The sequence below is a fragment of the Myxine glutinosa genome, chromosome 3, assembly GCF_964187855.1.
Source record: "Myxine glutinosa chromosome 3, kmMyxGlut1.1, whole genome shotgun sequence".
Lineage (NCBI taxonomy): Eukaryota > Metazoa > Chordata > Myxini > Myxiniformes > Myxinidae > Myxine > Myxine glutinosa.
Genome location: NC_136263.1, coordinates 10,551,032 through 10,572,844, shown reverse-complemented (window position 1 = coordinate 10,572,844; position 21,813 = coordinate 10,551,032). Strand labels below are relative to the sequence as shown.

At 41.5% G+C, this 21,813-nt stretch overlaps 1 protein-coding gene across 2 annotated transcripts in view; it reads right to left on the bottom strand.

Annotated features, from left to right (window-relative positions):
- Positions 1 to 8,568: 8,568 nt before the first annotated feature.
- LOC137423808 (uncharacterized) overlaps positions 8,569 to 21,813 on the bottom strand; it is a 152,573-nt gene continuing 139,328 nt past the window's right edge. For both annotated transcript variants that reach the window (XM_068111328.2, XM_078773717.1), the window contains exons 10-11: positions 18,700 to 18,800; positions 8,569 to 10,196 (exon numbers count right to left, since the gene is read on the bottom strand). In XM_068111328.2, coding sequence (XP_067967429.2) covers positions 18,722 to 18,800 — 79 coding nt within the window. In that variant the 3' untranslated portion in view covers positions 8,569 to 10,196; positions 18,700 to 18,721. The remainder of the gene's footprint in view (positions 10,197 to 18,699; positions 18,801 to 21,813) is intronic.

Below are 21,813 nucleotides of genomic sequence, written 5' to 3'. Positions count from 1 at the left end.
TCTCCGTGTCCCTGGCCAAACACACCAGGTGAGATAAGTGGGAATGTTCCAGAAAAAGAGGATTTTTTTGTCTAGTGCATGGTCGAGGCTCATCAAAGAGGTAGCGCAGAATGAAAAGGGAAAAACAACAACGGAAGTGTAGAAATGAGGCTGAGATTTTGCGGAGTGGAGAAGGACACATGGGGGTGAAAAAGCTGCACACAAATCGAATGAAACAAAGGAAGGAGGGGAGGGGAGGGGAGGGGGGGATGAAATAGAAAAGGAACAAAACAACCGACAAAGGAAAAGGGGTGAAATCTCAATAATCTGGATAAGGCCGTTTGGGAATGGGCCATGGGGTCATTTTTAGGGGTGGGGGAAGTGGAGGCATATATGAGACCGAGTATGGTGGGAGTCATCATGAGTAGGGGGGAAGAGGGGGATGACCCGACCTGGTGGTGAACAGATGTCTTGAAGCCCTGAAAAAAAGAATGGGAATGAACATAATGGGGAAGGTGTTGTTGTTGTTGTTGTTGTTGTTGTTGTATCGCTCCGTACAGTTATCTTGAACAAGCCCGCAACATGGAGGCAGCCAATTGATCTCTGGAGCGACCCAGAGATCCTCCACACACAGGATGGTGTAGTGGTGTACCCTCACCTTCACAGAGTTGGGGCCACGGCAGTTACTGAAAGAGAGAGAGAGAGAGATAAGAAGGAAACGGCCGGTCCATGGGGCCCGATCGGCGCTGACAAATCCGGGCAGCAGGGAAGAATGGGGAAGATTTGGCCCTCGACTTGTGGGGATATAGGAGTAACAGGCCTTGACAGTCAGCTTGGTCATGAGGTGAGAGAAACAGGCCTTGACACTCAGCTGCGTCGGTCGCGGGAGATCCCAATGATTTTGAGAGCCTTGCCTTCCATGGCATCAAGAAGAGCAAGGTGTGAGACAGGTGTGACAGCCCAAAGGGGAGAGTAGTACTCCATCAAGCTGTGAATGAAGACCTTGTTCTCAAACGATCAGAATGACCAAGGAAAAATCTTGCATGGTAATGGATGCCCAGTCGACGGCTTGTTTTGGAAGCCATCTTGGAAATATGGTCTGCTCAAGAAAGATCACACCTGTTGGTGAGGGCCAAAGGTTTGAATGACCTAACAGTAGATGTGGTGGGTTTTTTGAGACCTTCTCCACCATGCCAAGGGATAACCTAACAGTATATGTGGTGGGATTGCGAGACCTTCTCCACCATGCCAAGGGATAACCTAACAGTAGATGTGGTGGGATTGTGAGACCTTCTCCACCAGCCCAAGGGATAACCCAACAGTAGATGTGGAGGGATTGTGAGACCTTCTCCACCATGCCAAGGGATAACCTAACAGTAGATGTGGTGGGATTGCGAGACCTTCTCCACCATGCCAAGGGATAACCTAACAGTAGATGTGGTGGGATTGTGAGACCTTCTCCACCAGCCAAAGGGATAACCCAACAGTAGATGTGGAGGGATTGTGAGACCTTCTCCACCATGCCAAGGGATAACCTAACAGTAGACGTGGTGGGTTTGTGAGACCTTCTCCACCATGCCAAGGGATAACCTAACAGTAGATGTGGTGGGATTGTGAGACCTTCTCCACCAGCCAAAGGGATAACCCAACAGTAGATGTGGAGGGATTGTGAGACCTTCTCCACCATGCCAAGGGATAACCCAACAGTAGACGTGGTGGGTTTGTGAGACCTTCTCCACCATGCCAAGGGATATTTGAATCATGAAATTCCCAAATGATATGATGATCCTGGTGAAATAAAACAACGAATCCGATATGATCTCTGGTTGGAATATCAGGATTTGTGAGGCAGCCTAGTGGACACCTCAGTGCTGGTTATATATCAGGAGGTACCGAGACAAGATTATTAACCATACTTGATCTATGGACTTTATCGCGATGGACAAAATGGGAGTATAGTTCAAAAGAAGGTAAATCAATCAAGGTGAACCTGCAACCTGTAAATATAGAATATTGAGGGTTGTTTGGGTTGTTTTTACGGTGGTTTATTACTTGGCAAAAAAAAAAAAAATTTTTTGCAAGTATGTTGCTCACTCCGGTTTGTGTGTTTGTTTGTCTGTCCGTTCACTTAAACTTGCCTACAGGTCACAATTTTAAACCGATCTTCACGAAACTTTAGAAAATGGTAGAGTTCGTGGTCCGACACAATCCTATATATTCTGAGGGGCAAAAGGTCAAAAGATCAACATATGCCAAAGGTCAACCACTTTTTTCTAATTTCTAAAATCCTCAATTTTCACCAGATTGACTTGAAATTTGAATAGGATATACATGTCGGCGAATAGAATTCACCCACCAACTATTTTTGAGATCAGCATAGGCCAAAAGATCAACATAGGCCAAAGGTCAACCACTTTTTTCAAATTTCTAAAATCCTCAATTTTCATCCGATTGACTTGAAATTTGATTAGGATTTACATATCGGCTTACTCAATTCAACCACCAACTATTTTTGAGATCAGCATAGGCCAAAAGATCAACATATGCCAAAGGTCAACCACTTTTTTCTAATTTCTAAAATCCTCTATTTTCACCAGATTGACTTGAAATTTGAATAGGATATACATGTCGGCGAATTGAATTCACCCACCAACTATTTTTGAGATCAGCATAGGCCAAAAGATCAACATAGGCCAAAGGTCAACCACTTTTTTCAAATTTCTAAAATCCTCAATTTTCATCCGATTGACTTGAAATTTGATTAGGATTTACATATCGGCTTACTCAATTCAACCACCAACTATTTTTGAGATCAGCATAGGCCAAAAGGTCAAGGTAGGCCAAAGGTCAACCACTTTTAAAAAAAATTCTAAAATCCTAAATTTTCATCCAATTCACTTGAAATTGAATAGGATATACATATCGGCAAACTGAATTCAACCACCAACTATTTTTGAGATCAGCATAGGCCAAAAGGTCAATATAGGCCAAAGGTCAACCACTTTTTTTAAATTTCTAAAATCCTCAATTTTCATCCAATTCACTTGAATTTTGAAGAGGATTTACATATCGGCAAGCTGAATTCAACCACCAATTATTTAAGAGGTCAAAAGAATGCTCTACTGAGTGCCAATCTACTTTGTTCTGTTTTGCCAAGTGTCACTGAGTGATTTTTAATTTGTTTATTTATTTTTGACATTATTCCGAGGCTCATGGAGGAGCTTGTACACAAATCACATGCAAGACAAGGACATCATGATGCATCGGTGTACATAATAATTAATAAACATAATTTACCAGGACGTACAGGTAGACAACGGATGGGCACATATTGTATACGGCATTGGAACCTGGGTTCTCCTCCATCATGTGCCTGTGGTCCAGAAGGGAACACCTTCATGTCAACCATGTGGATGAGCATATTCCGGCCAATAGACGATCATATATGTTACTGCCAAGGAGGGCAATTGAGCGGAGACAATAACCTCACCTAGAGGTCGTTTAGTCATTGGCAATGTGGGTTCGGTAGGCCCAACGGCATTATCATGTCACAATTGTACACCTGCAGGTGCTAACAAACGTCAACTGTCGTGAAGGTAACAGGATGTGATGTGGATAATGAGTCGAAAGCGCAGCACATGCTCTGTGGCAGGAGTGAGTGTGGCTGGAATATATATCATTGGAACACGAGGGCCGATGTCCATGCAGCGAGATGGAGAGTCTGCATCATCTCAGAGTGTTGATTTAAGTGGGATGAGGGAGCGATGGCAGAACAGAGAATGTGCATCGAGAAGCAAGTATATGCTTAGGCCTCAAGGAGTAGGCTTGTTCACAAAAAAGGAGATTTAAATAAATAAATACGGATTTGAGGAACAATTTCCTCGAGTGCACTTTGTTGGACGTTTCTGCTAAACGTTTTTGTTGATTTTGGACTCTTTTGAGGAATTGCCTCCGAAGAACAGGCAGCTTTCGACTGTCGACGTTGCTTATCAAGCGTGTGCTGCCCCCTTATGGTGATCCTAGTGGTCGATGGCATCACGATCTTGCGAAACGCACCAACCGTTTTGTGTCGTCACAAAGAAGTCTCTCCAATGCCCATGCCAATCCTCAAATTGACAAACCCAGGTGACTAGAGAGATCTCTTAGGTCAGTGATACGTCACACAGGTTTCGCTCGATGCATTTAGCGACCGTCTGACGCACGAGGGTCACAAGTCCGCATCATGGAACCCGAACAGCAGGTGCAGACCAGGAAGAGTCCTGATGAAGGAAGGCCGTGAACCCTTATTTAGGATCCACAGAAGACGATACTTAAAGGAATTTGAACCTCTGTGCTCGCTTCCCAGGTTGGAATACATCATGCCATGTTTACCATACACAATGCATGGAGTGGAGGATCCAGTAACACTTTAACCTCAATATTTCATTTTCATTATATGGGACAATTGGATAAATGAGTGACCCTCCTCATTGGAGGGAACTATGGCCAGACAGCACCTAAAATAGGCACTTCATCAACACTACCTTCGTGATAACCAAGGCAAAGAGAGGCAGCAGTGAGATAGGAGAGAATATGACGTGGAGACAAATGTTGTCATAATTATACAAAACGAAATTTTCACACTGAACAAACTCCAGATACAGAGAATTAAAAGTATGGAGTCTGTTGTGGATTTTCCCAAGATTAATTTTCCATCCTGGTTTTACAGCAGGGCCTCTTAATCTTAACACAACCTTAACTGATAACATTGTCCCCAACATTGTCCCCAACACACAGACCACACACCAATTCAAGGGCAAGTCACTTGCTGTTTCATCATTACAAGGCTGTGAATGAAAATAATTGGTGATAAATATCTCTCATAGCATCAAGAATAAGGGAATATATTTAGGCTGAGAAACGGCAGGATGACCAAAAGGTACACACACACACACACACACACACACACACACACACACACACACACACACACACACACACACACACACAAAATTAATTGTACAGTATCGGTTGTTCCTAAACTTAAATATAAATAATTTAAAGGATTGCTGTACATGATGTTAATTTCACAACATCCCATATTCAACTTTATTTAAATTGCAAATCTCAAACATAGTTCCTCCACCTAAAGCAAGAACTTTAACCCGTGAGCAACTGACTAGTTTCTCGACTGCATGGATCATCAGCTGGGCACCGTTCTTCCTCGAGGTTTCAATACTTTCAGCCCAGGAGCTCTCCAAACAGCGGATCCACAACCTCGATCATGGATCCACATCAATAGATGGTAAATCAGTAGATCCACAACCTCAGTTGCGTCCAGGCAGTCAGTCAACTCATCAATGCAACATCACTTATCCCAACTTTACTTGCAATAGGATTTAATGTGTTATCATATATTTATAACTTTCCTTACACACTCTATAATATGATATCATTAAATCATTCACATCTTACCCTTAAACACATCAATCGACCAAACAGCATGACCACACCACCTACCTCTCGATAAAACTCTATTTCGAATGTTCAAACTGTCATTTATAACGGTTTTTGGCATGCTGCCGTATCCTAGCAACCACCGATTCCTAGCAACATTAATTTGTAGTATATTTAATTATTATATTGTACTGTATATTATATATGTAGTATATTATACACACACACACACACACACCTCCGAGTTGTCTCACCTATGTCCGAATTTTGACTCAGCTATAAACTTTAACTCGGCCGTTTCTGGGTTTTAAAGATCCACCGGTGTTTTTCTCGGAGGTGATTTAACGCCGGAACTCCGAACAAATTCAAACTTTCCGCCACAGTCAAACATCCGACCCGGCCAGTCAGGTTCCAAGAAGACTAGGCCAGAATCATTCCCTTCAGCTGACCCCACAAGGTGGGAATCGTTTGTGAGAAAAGGAAGGATTATTGCAGGATTGGAGTTGTATAGTTACGGAGTCGATCTTCTCTGGCGTCAAATCTGATCAAAATCTGCCACACCTTGGGTAGCAGAAGGGGTTCCGATCGTGTCCGCATGGAGAAGTAAAGCCAGCTATCCTTCTGTATTTTGGGACTGGAAGAGAAAGATCCCACAGCATATTGTTAAAAAAAACAAGAGGTTAATGTGTGCCCATACCCTCACCAACTTCCCCACCTCGAGAGTGAAAGGGATATGTTGCCAAATGGCCTCCTCCTGTGGATTAGCTTCCTTGTTGGTGGTGATCATTCTGTTATGCTTCAAGCGCAGAGATTCCAGCCCTGTGCGAGGAAAACGCCTCGGAAAAGGAAGTGCTAAGCACCATCACAATTAGGTAATGGAGAATTTACAATACAATACAATAAAAAGAGCATCCCCACACGCCCAATCCCCAACCGGACAACCCGAGTTACCCTCCTATTTGTACAGATGTCAAGAGTCGTGGTGAGCGGAAGAACGGAGCGCGAAAGGCCAACAAACAGAGTGGGCAAAGGGGAAACAGGATGACAAGAACATGGACATGGACCCACGGCACAAGAAGAAGAAGAATGCAGGTGAAAGGAGGGCAAGGTTTAGGCAAGGCAAGTGCATTCAGGCTCAGAAATAATTGGAAGAGAGAATGATGGAGCAGTGAGCAGTAGGGTGTGAGGAAAAGGATAATAAGATGTATGAAGTGTGACAGTATTTAGGTAACAACACCTTGGCACAAGCAAGGCAGGAATGGAGCTCCTGACGGAACCGTTCAACAATAAAAAGCCGCTTCTTCTTTCCCAGACACAGGCAGAGGCTTCCAACAAAGTCAAGCTGATCGATTAGACAGCAGTGGGTAACAAGACTGAAATGGCAGCACAAGACAAACCCATTGACAAACCCAAGTCAGTTTCCCATCAGGCATCTGCAGCTGCCGAAAGTGCTGCTCGACACCAACGTGTTCAAAAAGCTTCACCGCAGAGCGCAGTTTGCCAGTGACAACTTGCATAACATATGCCTTCGGGTTTGTGCTTCAATGTGGTTGGAATTATTTAATACCTGAAATGGTGACGTGTATACATCTATACGAGTGCCACTATATACCTTTTGCATGTTGGCAGGTATACGAGTGCCACAAAAGAGTCAGGAATTTTGCTTCCACACAAACGCTTGTATGGCACATCCGAACTTTCTTCGTATCCTTACATAGGATTACATACACAGAATAGTAAGCATTCCTGGTTTGTCGGTAACAGGATAAAAACAACTCTTACAGGTGTCATTCATGTCAACATGGGGAAGGAGGAGAATCTCTGTTTCACAAGAGATACGATCAGTTGAAGCCTGTGCTGGCCATATATCCTTCAAGGAAGGTGTCAGTTGACTAAGGTATTCAACAAGGTATTCTTTCAGGAATGAAAAAAAACAACAACAACCAGAATCCTGGACAATGAAAGGATGCATTGACACATTGTGGGAAACATGGCAAATGCATGAATCATGGAAGTTTCAATGGTGGACGACATGTGGTGCACTTTACTACTAAATCAATTACGTACAGATCTTTCCTGCTGGTTCTAACCTTAATATGTACCGGAAGGCTGCATGAGGTCTTCCCAAGGCCCACAATATCAATCTTCACTTTTAAGGACCACGTTGCAATGTTTCAAGCTTAAGCGTAGGAGCGTTTTCAGGTGTTCACTTCAGGTGAACATCTTCATGTCAAAGACTTTTTCAAGTATAGTCAAGCAACCCTAAACAACTTCCAGTTATTTCTGGAATCTTTCCTGGCATCTCCTTTAAACGCTTTGCAAGGATGCACTCAAACAATTAATGGTATGATGTGAACATTCTTCATTTTTAAAGTTCTCTTCAAGTTGCAGGTCCTTGACTGCTTTAGTTATTTCCAATACATTTACAACTACAAAGTTCATACAACATGTTACGTGTTCAAGTATGTAGTTCAATCCAAATAAAATAAAGATTTTAAAATCATGTTTAAAATCCGGAAGTTTAGTGCTATTGAAACAGTCATATACATCACCCTTATACACCGCCTTATTTAACTTGTCCAAGTACCGCAAAACTGGATGCTATTGGGATTTGGGACCCATACAAGGCGATTTGTGTTCTACAGTGTTCAAGTATATAATTCAAATGAAATAACAGATTGTAAGAGTCGTATAAATGAATTAATTCCGGAATTTACCGCCGTTGATGCAGCGTCAACTACGCCACCTTATCCAACACGTTACATTAGTCATTCCTGGTGTTTGTGTCCTTTATAACATCCTTAAAAGAGCAAGTTTCCTGTTTGGAATGATTTTCAATTCTGTTTGACTTTTCGTTTTCTGTTCGTTTTCCGATTCATGTTTAAAGCATAACATTCAATTTAAATAAGTTGTTACTCGCTAAGAAACTAATGTTTGTAGACAGATAGACGGTCGGACTAATGGACACGAACCAAATGTTTAACCCCACCTTTCACTTCGTGTGCGCGGGCTAATAATGTTGTTAGGTGGGTACTGAGACTTCAGTAAGCAGAAAGAGAATGAAGAAGATTTTTGTAATGTTTTCTGTTGAGATAGTCCGTTTAGTTTGATGTTGATTTGAATGCAAAATAAGTTTTAAAATAAAAAAGACATGAAAGAAAACATTTTTAATTTTTTTTTTGTATACAAGGTCGAGGCTCGTGTAAGAGCTATAAACATTGATCACAAAAAGGATAAACTGACACAAAACAAAACATATGATAAAGGGAGTGGGAGAACAAGATGGAGAGCAGGGACATCGGGAGATCTGTGGGAGGGAGAAGGCTTGGGGGCGGGGCATGGGGGGCGGGGGTAAAAAACACATGAACACTGCTCGGACTTCAAGGAAAGAAGTTGGTATTTCAAAAAAGTGTATCTGGGGTGAATTAGCGGGGGTAGAAAACATCAAGCTTTTGGATTGGGGAAGATAAGAGATGGGGGTGAACAGCCGTTTTAAAGACCTGGAGGGAGGAATGGGATTGAAGAGAGTGAGGGAGTTTGTTCCAGAGGCGGGAGAAAAGAGGAATGAAAGAGTGAAGGTGAGCAGAGTCTTGATTTTGGCAGTTTAACCATAAGTGTTGCTGGCAGATCTTGTGCGATCTGTAGGAATATTTGGGGGGCAGAGCACAGAGAGCTGGGGGGGGGGGGGGGCAAGGCCGGAGAGGAGTCGGTAGAAGACAGAAAGACCACCAACCTGCCTGCGGTGAGTGAGTGAAAGGCCCCTGGAGTTAGCTTCATCGCATGAGATTCCAATGATTCTGAATGCTTTGGTTTCAACAGCGTGAAGACGAGCTAGGTGTGAGTCAGGAGCACTTGATTACTGTTGCAAATACCCTGAAATGTAAAACAAGCCTTGTACTTGTTGCACCAACAACTTGATACCACTGACCCAATTGCTGATGAGTGTCGGTGAACCTGTAATGACATATTGTGCCGTGATAACCAGTGTCGATGCGATAGCCACAGCTTCTTAGCATCACACATTTAAAGAAACAGTAGAAGGCCATTTTTATTTAATCATCAAATGTTCTCAGGCCTGTCTTTACAGAAATGCAACTTTAAAGAAAGAAACAGGGTGTGCAAAGCAACTTTAGCTGAAACATCAGCCAATAATATGACCTGCTGATAGACTCGATGTCATGACCTAAATGGTTTTGGGTATCACACCAGCATGTCTGCATTTAAATTTCAAGGCCAGACTAGACCGCTACCATGAATCATTCCTTGTCGTGGATGATAAATTTCTAGATCCCACCCTCCCAACCAGAACGGCACAGCAGATCGTTTAAGCACTAAACCCAATACGAGAGAGCGTACGATGTGTAGGATGAAGAGAAAAAGAAATCAAGCTGCAACAACCTCACTGGGTGAGATTAAAAAAAAGATGCATTCCCCGAGAGAAGAAAGTGTTTCCAACCAATAAACAGGGAAAAGTGTGTGATGGGAATAACCTTTTATTGCAAAGATGACAATAACTGTACCAAGTGTACCATGACCAAAAATAATAATAAGAAAAAAAACAAAAAAAAAAACACCCACCTTCCCAAAAGTGAAAAAACATTTTTAGAGATTTACACATTAAATACCGACACGTTGGAAGAGTATTTAAATTATATACATGCCCAGTGCAATTAGTAGCTAGGTGATGAGAGGAATTTCAATAAAGGTGGTGGCACCACTCGACGATATTGGAACAGACATTTTCATCAACGGGATTCCCCTGAGTGCTCGAAGGTGAATTTCTGCGGAAGAATTAAAAGACAAAAACAATGATCGTGATCAGTACAGTCGTATTCGACCACACGAGCTTCGGTCTCTTAATAGGAATCCCGATGATGTGATTATTACAACTTCACAACTCCACGTTTTAAAAAGATCTATACAGCACTTTCCGGGTCAGTTCGCCCTCCCAAACACAATTGCACGTGGATGTGGAACAAAAGTGGATATTTCATCCAAAAATGATGAACCGTCCTCAAATTGCCAAATACAAGATCATATTTGAAGTTTTACGCCGTAAAGCGGAAAAATGTCGTAGAAAGACAAACATTTCTCCACCCAGAGGACGGCAGGAACGTTTCGACTGGATTTTTCAGATTCGATTGGAATTGTGTACAAAAACATGTCTGAAGTACAAACTAAACTAGAACGACACTCAGTAGAGAGCATACCTCCGCCTGGTTTTTCACATCACTCAATGGTGAAGAATCACTTAAGAAATTAAATAACTCTCATATCCGAATCCATATTCAGATCTTCACCAAAATTGAATATATTTGTCCTCGTCAGACACCCAACCTCACCAACAAGTTTCGTCCAAATCCGTCCTGAACTTTTTTGAGATATCCTGCCATGTATCGTTTTTCGCCCCATCTCCCAATGGTGAAGAATCCCTTATAAATTAAATAATTATCGTATCCAAATCCATAATCAGATCTTCACCAAAATTGAATCGATTAGTCCTTGTCACACACACACAAACTCTCCACCAAGTTTTGTCCGAATCCGTCCACAACTTAATTGAGATATCCTGCTATATATCGTTTTTGGCCCTTTCTCCCAATGGTGAAGAATCACTTTCAACATTCTGCAAGCCGGATCCGAATCCGGATCTTCACCAAAATCTAATCATGTGGTCCTTGTGACATTCGCTACATCTCTGCCAAATTTCGTCTGAATCCATCCACAACTTTTTGAGATATCCTGCTATGTATCGTTTTTGGCCCTTTCTCCCGATGGTGAAGAATCACTTTCAACATTCTGCAAGCCGGATCCGAATCCGGATCTTCACCAAAATCGAATCATGTGGTCCTTGTGACATTCGCTACATCTCTGCCAAATTTCGTCTGAATCCATCCACAACTTTTTGAGATATCCTGCTATGTATCGTTTTTGGCCCTTTCTCCCGATGGTGAAGAATCACTTTCAACATTCTGCAAGCCGGATCCGAATCCGGATCTTCACCAAAATCTAATCATGTGGTCCTTGTGACATTCGCTACATCTCTGCCAAATCTCGTCTGAATCCATCCACAACTTTTTGAGATATCCTGCTATGTATCGTTTTTGGCCCTTTCTCCCGATGGTGAAGAATCACTTTCAACATTCTGCAAGCCGGATCCGAATCCGGATCTTCACCAAAATCGAATCATGTGGTCCTTGTGACATTCGCTACATCTCTGCCAAATTTCCTCCGAATCCATCCACAACTTTTTGAGATATTTTGTTCACAAATAAACGGACAAACAGACACGGGTGAAAACATAACCTCCATCCACCTTTTATGGCGGAGGTAATAAAGCAGGTTTTGGAAAAACAAGTGATGTGAAACAATCAAATCTATTGTAAACCATTATCAGGTATGTAGTACCTTAACAATGTCTAGCAAGTTATCTAGTTCCACCAAGTCATGGCCGACTTCTAGTGACATTCATAATCAGATTTTTTATGGAATTTATGGGGAAAAAAAGGAAACGAAAACTAAATTACAGCAACACAAAGGAAGAAACATTGAATTTGTACATTCCCATCTGCCAATGTGAATATAACAATTGCATCCTGAACCTCGTGTCTCTTCCCATCTAAAGGGTTTTTTTTGTTTGTTTGCTGTGGTTTTTGTATGCAAGTTCAAGGCTCATGGAAGAGCGAGAACACTGAATGGATTAAGACAAAATAGTTTTCCGAAAAGATGGAAACATCTCGCATCATGATGACATTTAAGGGCTGCGAAAGTAGGGGTTTTAATTTTCATACTGAATGGATGAAAGACAAATTAAGCAAGCCAATTAGTTACCATCAAACAAATTGAAGTTGTAAAACATGGCCGTACATGGGGTTCTTCCATCATGTTCAGTGCATGGTAATTATGGGTCGGGTAAATACCGTTGCCTTCACAGCTCAGAGTGCCGGCGATAACTCACGTGCACCTCGTGAAAGACACCGTGGGATCTTTAACGTCCACCAATGAGCACCGCAAGCATTTGGGTACTCCGGCTTAATATCCGCCTCATGGACGCGCACGGAGTGATAGACCAACCTGATTGTGAAACACCGGGGTGACGGCATTCAAATCCAAGTGTGCCTGCTGAGAGGCGAGTGCGCATAGATAGAGGCTACCAAATCTGCCCAAATTCACAAAAACAACAACAACCATTGCATTGTTGGATAAAATTACATAAACCGACAATTACAAATTACATAAATTGGGACTCCTCTCCGGCCTTGCTCCCCCAGCTCTGTCTGGGCTCTGTCCGCCAAATATTCCTACAGGTCGCACAAGATCTGCCAGCAACATTCTTATAGTTAAACTGCCAAAATCAAGACTCTCTGCTCACCTTCACTCCTTCATTCCTCTTTTCTCCCGCCTCTGGAACAAACTCCCTCACTCTCTTCAATCCCACTCCTCCCTCCAGGTATTTAAAACAGCTGTTCACCACCATCTCTTATCTTCCCCCATCCAAAACCTTGATCTTTTCTACCCCCGTTAATTCACCCCTGATCCACTTTTTAAAATACCGACTTCTTTCCTGGAAGTTGCAGCAGTGTCCATGTGTTTTTTTTTTCACCTCTCCCACCCCTCCTCCCCAACTCCTCTCGCTCCCACACTTTTTTTTTTTCAAACTTTTCCCATGCCTCCTCCCCCCAAGCCCTCTCCCTCCCACAGATCTCCCGATGTCCCTGCTCTCCATCTTGTCTCCCGCTCCCTTTATGATATGTTTTATGTTTTATGTGTCAGTTTGTCTTTTTGTGATCAATGTTAGCTCTTACATGAGCCTCGATCTTGTGTCCAAAAAACAAAAAAAAGCAATAGTTGTAAATTGGATTCTACTGTTTATAATAACGGGAATAATGATTGAAACGACTTTTGATTGCAGGGAATTACAAAATACCATTCTTTTTTTTTGTTGTTTCAATAGAAGTAGCCAGCAGTATAAACTACAACGGCATTCGGGAGAGCGCATAACTCCGCCAGGCTGAACAGTTTACGTTTTGTATCCCACGGATTGGCCATATCTGGATTCGGGCCAGAACAAGATCGAATGGGCTTGTTCTTGTCACCTGACCAACTCATCTACTTAGTTTTTTCACAACTCGTCCACAACGTTTTGAGATATCGTGCTCTATATTGATTTTTGCCACATCTCTTAATGGTGAAGAATCACTTAAAAATTCTGAGATCCAGATCCGGATCCGGATGTTCACCAAAACCTAATAATTTGTCATCCGTGTCACACACCCAATATCTCCACCAAATTTTGTACGAATTCGTTCACAACTTTTTGAGACATCCTTTTCACAGACAAAAAGACAGACAGACAGATCGACAAAGACAGGTGAAAACACACCTGCCATCCACCGTCGGTGGCAGAGGTGATAATTGAGGAAGCGGTGAGGAAAATGGACACTTATGACCAAAATTCCAAGCATTACAGCCCTTTATCACAGGAAGACTATTTGCACCAGAGTACAGTCTCAGCGGTTCATTCCCGGTCTGAGACATCCCAAAGACTTCAATGATGTCCTTTATGACATTACTTCAATGATGTGTTTGTATGTATGTATGTATGTATGTATGTATGTATGTATGTATGTATGTATGTCCCCTCAAACGTATACCAATCAGAACTGAGAATCTGGTCACATGACAGGGTGATGTGATAACGTCTGATGTCATTACGGCGGTACGGCGGCTGACTTTCCACACACCGCCATTTTGATTTATATGCCATTAATGCCTAACATATCGTCGAACCTGTCATATATCACAATCTACCTTTACACTCGACATTTATGTTTTTCATTCAGTGTGAAACACAAACAAACCGATTGTTAAAATGATCATCAAATATTGAAAGCATCGGCGTTACGTCTCTTCCAACAATACAGTACGTATAGGCCTTAGGCGTTATGACACACTGTCCGCTTCGGACAAATTAAACCCAGGATTCTTAATACAGTGGTATCGTTTCAGTAGTCTCGTTTTCGTAGTAATAATAATATTATAGTAAATATGACCATAACACTTTAATCCCAATGTCGTGAATGGAAAGTTGATGGATTGAAGCGGTGTAAAAGTGGAAGTAAGGAATTCACCTCCGTTTTATAAAAATAATATAATTTTCGTAATGACAACGTAACGTTATTATAGTAAATCTAATCATAACTCTAATCCCTTTGTAGTGACTGCAACATTACTGGGGATATATATATATATATATATATATATATATATATATATATATATATATATATATATATATATATAAAAGAAGCGGAAGTTTTGTGTCCGGCCATCATGCTACGTCATTACGTATATGATATCATAATGGCGTAAACTCCCGCTCACTTCGAGAGCGGTAGGAAAGGTCATTCATATTTGGGGTACATAGATTACAGTCTCTCTATGATCGGGTCTCAAGAACATTGGGTGTGTGTGTGTTCATTTACCAAGTTTCTTGTGGAGAGATCACCAAGTGGTTTAAGCATTCGAGCATGCAGTCAATTCAAAACCGTTACGGAATGGCTGGCTTGGCAAGCACTAGCTAGCTGCTTGATAAGTGAGCACACCTCCAACCCTTGTGGGGTATATCTATTACAGTAGATCTTTGCTCAGGCCTGTAAGTAAAACGTACCTCATGGATGTCTGGATTCCTCCAAATTTCTTTGTTTAATGTTATAAACAGCATTAGCGACTGTTTAAAAAGCTAATCATGTGCGTTTGTGGTTTATAATATTTTACAAGCCCGGCTACGCCGCTGTTAGACTTTTGGTCTTGTTTTACCAGAACTGTATTTTCCATTTTTTTGATGCATTCAGCAGTTGAGTTGAAAGCATGACTTGTTAGAAATTCTTGTTTAATTCTGTTTTAAAGAAGGAGAATCTGCATTACACCTACAGGGACTTCCACGATTCTTGGAATGAGAGCTATGTTGCTCTGAGTTTTGACCTTCGAGTATTGAACATATTTGTCTTTGTTCGACATGACCTCAATTCACTTCTGGACATGCATGCTTCCAAACAAGTAAATATTAACAAGATCTGCGATTTCCACATGACCTGGAAAAAAAAAATCCAACAAATGGAAAATTGCATTCCACCTTCACGGTGCTCAAGCTTTGTAAACAAAGCCATATTGCCATCTTGGAAACTAAAACAGCTGGGTATTTGTAGTTAATCCAGGCAGAAAAGGTGGATTTGGTTGTCAAGGAGACTTAGCTTACTGCTGGCTGTGAGACAACACCCTGAATATGTGTATGTTTATTTTATATATATATATATATATATATATATATATATATATATATATATATATATATATATATATGTATATATATATATATATGTATATATATATATATATATGTATATATATATATATATGTATATATATATATATGTATATATATATATATATAAATATATAAATATATATATAAATATATAAATATATATATAAATATAAATATAAATATATATACGAACGAGCCACGTTTAGAGGCCATTTTTCCCCGCAGAGAGGCTTGGCCTTTTTTGGGCACCATGGTCCCCTTTTTGAAGCAATGTTTTTATGGTCGCCCTCTTCCTGCCGCCCGCCAACCCTGTTGGTCGCCCTCTTGCGACACACAGGTAATTACCAGTGAACTGGTACTCAATTTGCCGACCTCAGAAGGATGACAGGCTGAGTCAACCCCCCTGGTTGGGATTGACCGGGATTCAAACCCAGGATCTTAGGATTCCAAGCCAGCACCCTAGCCGCTAAGCAACACCAGGCTCATTCATATAAATAATTATATATATATATATATATATATATATATATATATATATATATATATATATATATATATATATATATACATATATATATATATATATATATATACATATATATATATATATATATATATATAATTATATACAGACTTGGCATTTAATATGGAATCTTTTTTTTGTGGGAGTGAACTTACTTTTCAAGATGTCTTAGAACCAAAAGTTCATTGGAATTATGTTGAAATTATTCCAGCTTTTGTTAATGTGACCTTCAAAAGAAACAAAAACCACATTTGACATTTCGAAACAAATAAATTGATCCTTGAAAGTGATGTAAACTGATATCGAACTCAATTCATGGACAGTACTGTGTTAAACTTCTGTACGTTTTCCAGAAGTATCTCTTTATTTTGCACATTAGCCAAATTTTTTTTTAACAAAAATAAAAGTTAAATTATGACTGGGATTACGGACAGTAAAATTACAGTTCAGTACTTCATGTAACCCCCACGAGCATTCAGGAGAGCACGTACACGTTGAGGCATGCTGTTCACGAGATTTGCCAAGGTTTGGACAGGAATCACTTACCATGCAGTGACAATAGCCTGCTGCAATTCACACACAGAGGTCGGCTGTTGGTCCAAGTGGTCGATTTGACGCGTTAATTCTGCCCACAAGTTCTCTATCGGATTCATATCCGGGGACATGGCAGGCCACTCAATATGCTCTACACCACGGTCAGCAAGAAAGTGTTGGATCATGCAAGCATGATGAGGCCATGCATTGTCATCTTGGAAGACAAAGTTTCCTCGAAAGGCTGCATGAGCAAATGGAAGCAATGTTTCTTCCAGAATGGCCCTGTACTTGAACTGGTTCAGGTTTCCATTCAGAACAACCAGGTCAGTTTTGCCCCCTGCATGAAAAGCAGCCCAAACGGTCACCCCACCACCTCCATCCTGGACTCTTGGCACTATACTATCTTGGTTGTAGGCTTCATGCACTTGTCTGCGCACTCGGATGCAGCCATCTTGACGATAGACCAGAAATTTAGACTCGTCACTGAAGGTCACGTGATTCCAGTGTCCTGGCTGCCATTGACGGTGCTCTCTGGCCCACTGCAATCGGCGCTGGCGGTGTTGTCTGGTCAGGCGTGGCTTTCTCAGGGGACGCCTGGCACGATAGCCTGCTTGAACCAGTCGTTGGTTGACTAGCCTTCTGGATACAGGCACATTTGTCAGTTGCTGCCACTCAGCCCTAAGTCGATTAGCTGACTTGGTACGGCCATTGCGGACTAACCGGTGCAGCTGGCGATCATCCCTCCTTGTGGTTCTGCGGGGACGTCCTGGCCTCGGTATTGGAGTAGGGACACCCCTCTGAGCATTTCGTTTCAGGATCTTTGACACCTGACCTTGAGTGATGCCATACTGCCGAGCAATAGCACGCTGTTTCATGCCGTAATTTCGTAAAGCCACCACTCCATGACAAACAGCATTATCGAGTTGACGGACCATCTCCAGAGGAAGCGGCAATAACGTTTGGAGACGTGCAGCATTTGTTTTCCACTAATACAGAACGCAACAACCCTTGTATACCCGACTGTGAAGCCAATCATCAAATGCACCTGTCCATACATTTTGCCACGCCACCTGTGATATAATCCTGTTGTTGACTTCTTGCTGCGACAGACAATCAGTGACATGGTTCTTTTAACAAATAAATCACCAAAGTGTAAAAGAAACTCACCAGATTGATATACTGAGTTAAGAAAGTAAACCCAAGTCAAGGAAAAAAAAAAATTCCATATTAAATGCCAAGTCTGTATATATATATATATATATATATATATATATATATATATATTTAAAGGAAAAAGGTGCTCCAACAAAAAAAAATAGATCTGCTAAGCTAATCTAGTAATAAGGTAGTTAGCAGAGTAGATCTAGTTACCTTTTTTAATTGGATGCATATTCCGTCCTATCAATCAAAAACAGGAGGCATTACCCTTATTTTAAGCTGGCAGGAATACGATGAATAATCAAGTTCTCTGACCTGGACAAACGCCATGAACGCAGCCCCAGAAGGGCCTCTCGCAGTACAAAGATGTCAAATAATGTCACCCAGCAGATGAAAAGTGAAGCTACCAAGTAGTTTCGCCCTTATAGGATCTCATTAGGGCAAGAGATTGCTGTTTCACCTATTATTAGATTAGTAGAACAGATCTCGTTACTTTTTTCGTTGGATGCACATTTTCCCCAAAACTTCATGTTTTTTGCAGCTGCAACTACAACAATACATCACAACATCAACTTGTGCACACCTCTGACCACCCTTAAGCTGGGCTGGGCTCGACTTCCATCAGAAGCATTTTTCCAAGAGGACTTGTTGCAATATTCAATAATTTTTTTGGAGACAAACATAAATGAGTAATTGAAATGTAAATGATGTCCAGTAACAGGAAAGTTTGATTCGACATTACCTTGAGATGCGAGGCCTCGACTTCACCACGCTTTTCTTCTTGAACGAATTTTATCTTCTTTCTTTGTCCTGTTCACACCTTTTGCAACCTTCTCTTTTTTTCTAGATAACAGAACACGAGAAAATGTAAATGGTACATTGCAAACCAGACGAAATAGTTATTGTGCAAACTCTCGGTGAATTGTACAAAAAGCTGTGGTCAGGTGGGACAATTCACACTCACAAAGGAAATACACCGTTACAATATCAACTTTTATTAAAAGTGTTCATTCATTTTTATCGTCACAGAACCCCGTGTGCATACCGTGCCACGTTCTTCACACACATGTATTCTCCCGCATTCCTGGCACAATAAATACGCGACAATCGATTTTCTCACGTGGTGCTTCACTGTAGAAATTCTGGATGCCACTTTATGGTACAAATAAAAACTTACAAATCATGCATTTTTATTGTTAATTTTACCATATATTTACAACAAGTAGTAATTACTTTTCATGCAACGTAAATTGGGAAGAAGTCATTTGACCGATCATATCTGTTTTACATCCACCACACCTAAAACAGAAATACTCCACATCCCCTTTGATATAATCTTAATTGCATTGTTGTCTATAATCCTCTATCCCATCGCCTCTGGAACAGACTCTCTTCAATCCCACTCATTCCTCCAGGTCTTTAAAACAGCTGTTCACCACCATCTCTTATTATCCAAAACCCCCATCCGAAGCCTTGATCTTTTCTACCCCAATTAATTCCTGCCAGATCCACTTTTCTGAAATATCAACTTCTTTCCTGGAAATCCAAGCAGTGTGCATGTTTTTTTTTTACCTCTCCCACCCCCCCACCCACCTTCCCACGCCTCCTCCCCCCCAAGCCATCTCCCTCCCACAGATCTCCCGATGTCCCTGCTCTCAAATGTTGTACTTGTGTGCTTCCCCCTCTCTCCCAATATTGTCTCCCGCTACCTTTATTTCCTCTTGTGACCGTTTTTTTTTTTGTGTGTGTCATTAATGTTAGCTCTTACACGAGGCTCGATCTTACAGTCACGTGAAAAAGTAAGTACACCCCATGTAAAGTTTTGACTTTTTCAACATATTTCAACATACAGCTATTTGATCTTCATTTCAACAATATTGATAGATAAAGGTGATATAATATAACAAATATCATGAAACATTTACATTTTGTAGTGTCCTGGGTTCGAATCCCGATCGATCGCTGAATTAACGCCAGGGGGGTTGACTCAGCCTGTCATCCTTCCGAGGTCGGCAAATTGAGTACCAGCTTGCTGGGATGAATGATCACGGTGTGTACCCCGATTTAGAATAGGTACACCGTATCCCTGTGCATCGTAAGAGGCGACCAAGGGTTGGCGTCAGAAAGGGCATCCGACCATAAAAACATTGCCTCAAACAGGGAACCATGATTGCCATGGGGCCCGCAAGGCTAACCCCCGCTCCAGCGGGGAAAATGGCCTTAAAAACGATCATTCATTCATTCATTTACATTTTGTAGTCCATTGTATAATTTAAATAAACAAAAATGCAAATTTCGCATGTGGAAAAAGTAAGTACACCCTTGGCTCTAATAGGTGGTATTGCCCCCTTTGGCAGAAACAACCTCAAGTAGGCATTTCTTATAACTGTCTACCAGTCTCTGACTGACTGGGAGAAATTTTTGCCCACTTCTCCATGCAGAATTCTTTCAGCTGTGCGATGTTTGAGGGGTTTCCTGCATGCACAGCTCGTTTCAAATCCCTCCACAACATCTCGATGGGATTTAGATCCGGGCTTTGACTTGGCCATTCCAGAACCCTCCATTTCTTTCTTTTCAGCCATTCCTTGGTGGATTTACTGGTATGTTTAGGGTCATTGTCATGTTGCAAGGTCCACCTTTGGGTGAGGTTCAACTTCCCGACAGATGGCCTCACATTATCCTCAAGCACCCTCTGGTACAATGAAGAATTCAAAGTGGATTCTATGATGGTGAGCTGCCCAGGCCCTGATGCAGCAAAGCTGCCCCAAACCATAATATTTCCACCACCATGCTTTACAGTTGGTATCAGGTTCTTGTGGTCAAATGCTGTCTTTGGTTTTCGCCAAACATGTCTTCTGGTACTGTGGCCAAATAGCTCTACCTTTGACTCATCTGTCCAGAGCACATTGTTCCAGAAGTGCTGGTCTTTGCCTAGGTTGTCATTGGCAAAGTTTAGTCTTGCCCTGATGTTCTTTCTGGACAGCAAAGTTTTCCTCCTGGCACACCTCCCATGTAGATCAAATTTGTGCCTCCCAAATTTGATGGTTGTCCTTCTGGAAGTTTCTCCCATCTCCACACAGAATCTCTGGAGCTCAGCCAGAGTGACCATCGGGTTCTTGGTCACCTCTCTTACCAAGGCCCTTCTCCCCCGATTGCTCAGTTTGGCCGGGCAGCCAGCTAGAGGAAGAGTCCTGGTTGGTCCAAACTTCTTGCATTTAAGAATTATGGAGGCCACTGTGCTCTTGGGAACCTTCAATGCAGCAGAATATTTTTTTTCGGCTTCCCCAGATCTGTGCCTCGACACAATGCTGTCTCTGAGCTCTGCAAGCAGTTCCTTCGACCTCATGGTTTGGTTTTTGCTCTGATATGCATCGTCAGCTGTGAGACCTTATATAGACAGGTGTGTGCCTTTCCAAATAATGTCCAATCAATTGAATTTACCACACGTGGGCTCCAATCAAGGTGTAGAAACATCTCAAAGATGATCAATATAAATGGGAGGCACCTGAGCTAAATTTCAAAGTGTCATAGCAAAGGGTCTGAATACTTATGTAAATGTGATATTTCAGTTTTTTCTTTTTAATAAATTTGCAAAACTTTCTAAAATCCTGTTTTCTCTTTGTCATTCTGGGGTAAGGAGTGTAGATTGATGAGGGAAAAATGAATTTAAACGATTTCAGCATAAGGCTGCAACATAACAAAATGTGAAAAAAGTGAAGGTCTGAATACTTTCTGAATGCACTGTACATACACACATATATACATACACACATACATACACACACATACATAGATACATACATACACTGTTCCAGATGGCATTTCCCTGCAGGTGAAACAAACTTGCAATGTTTGT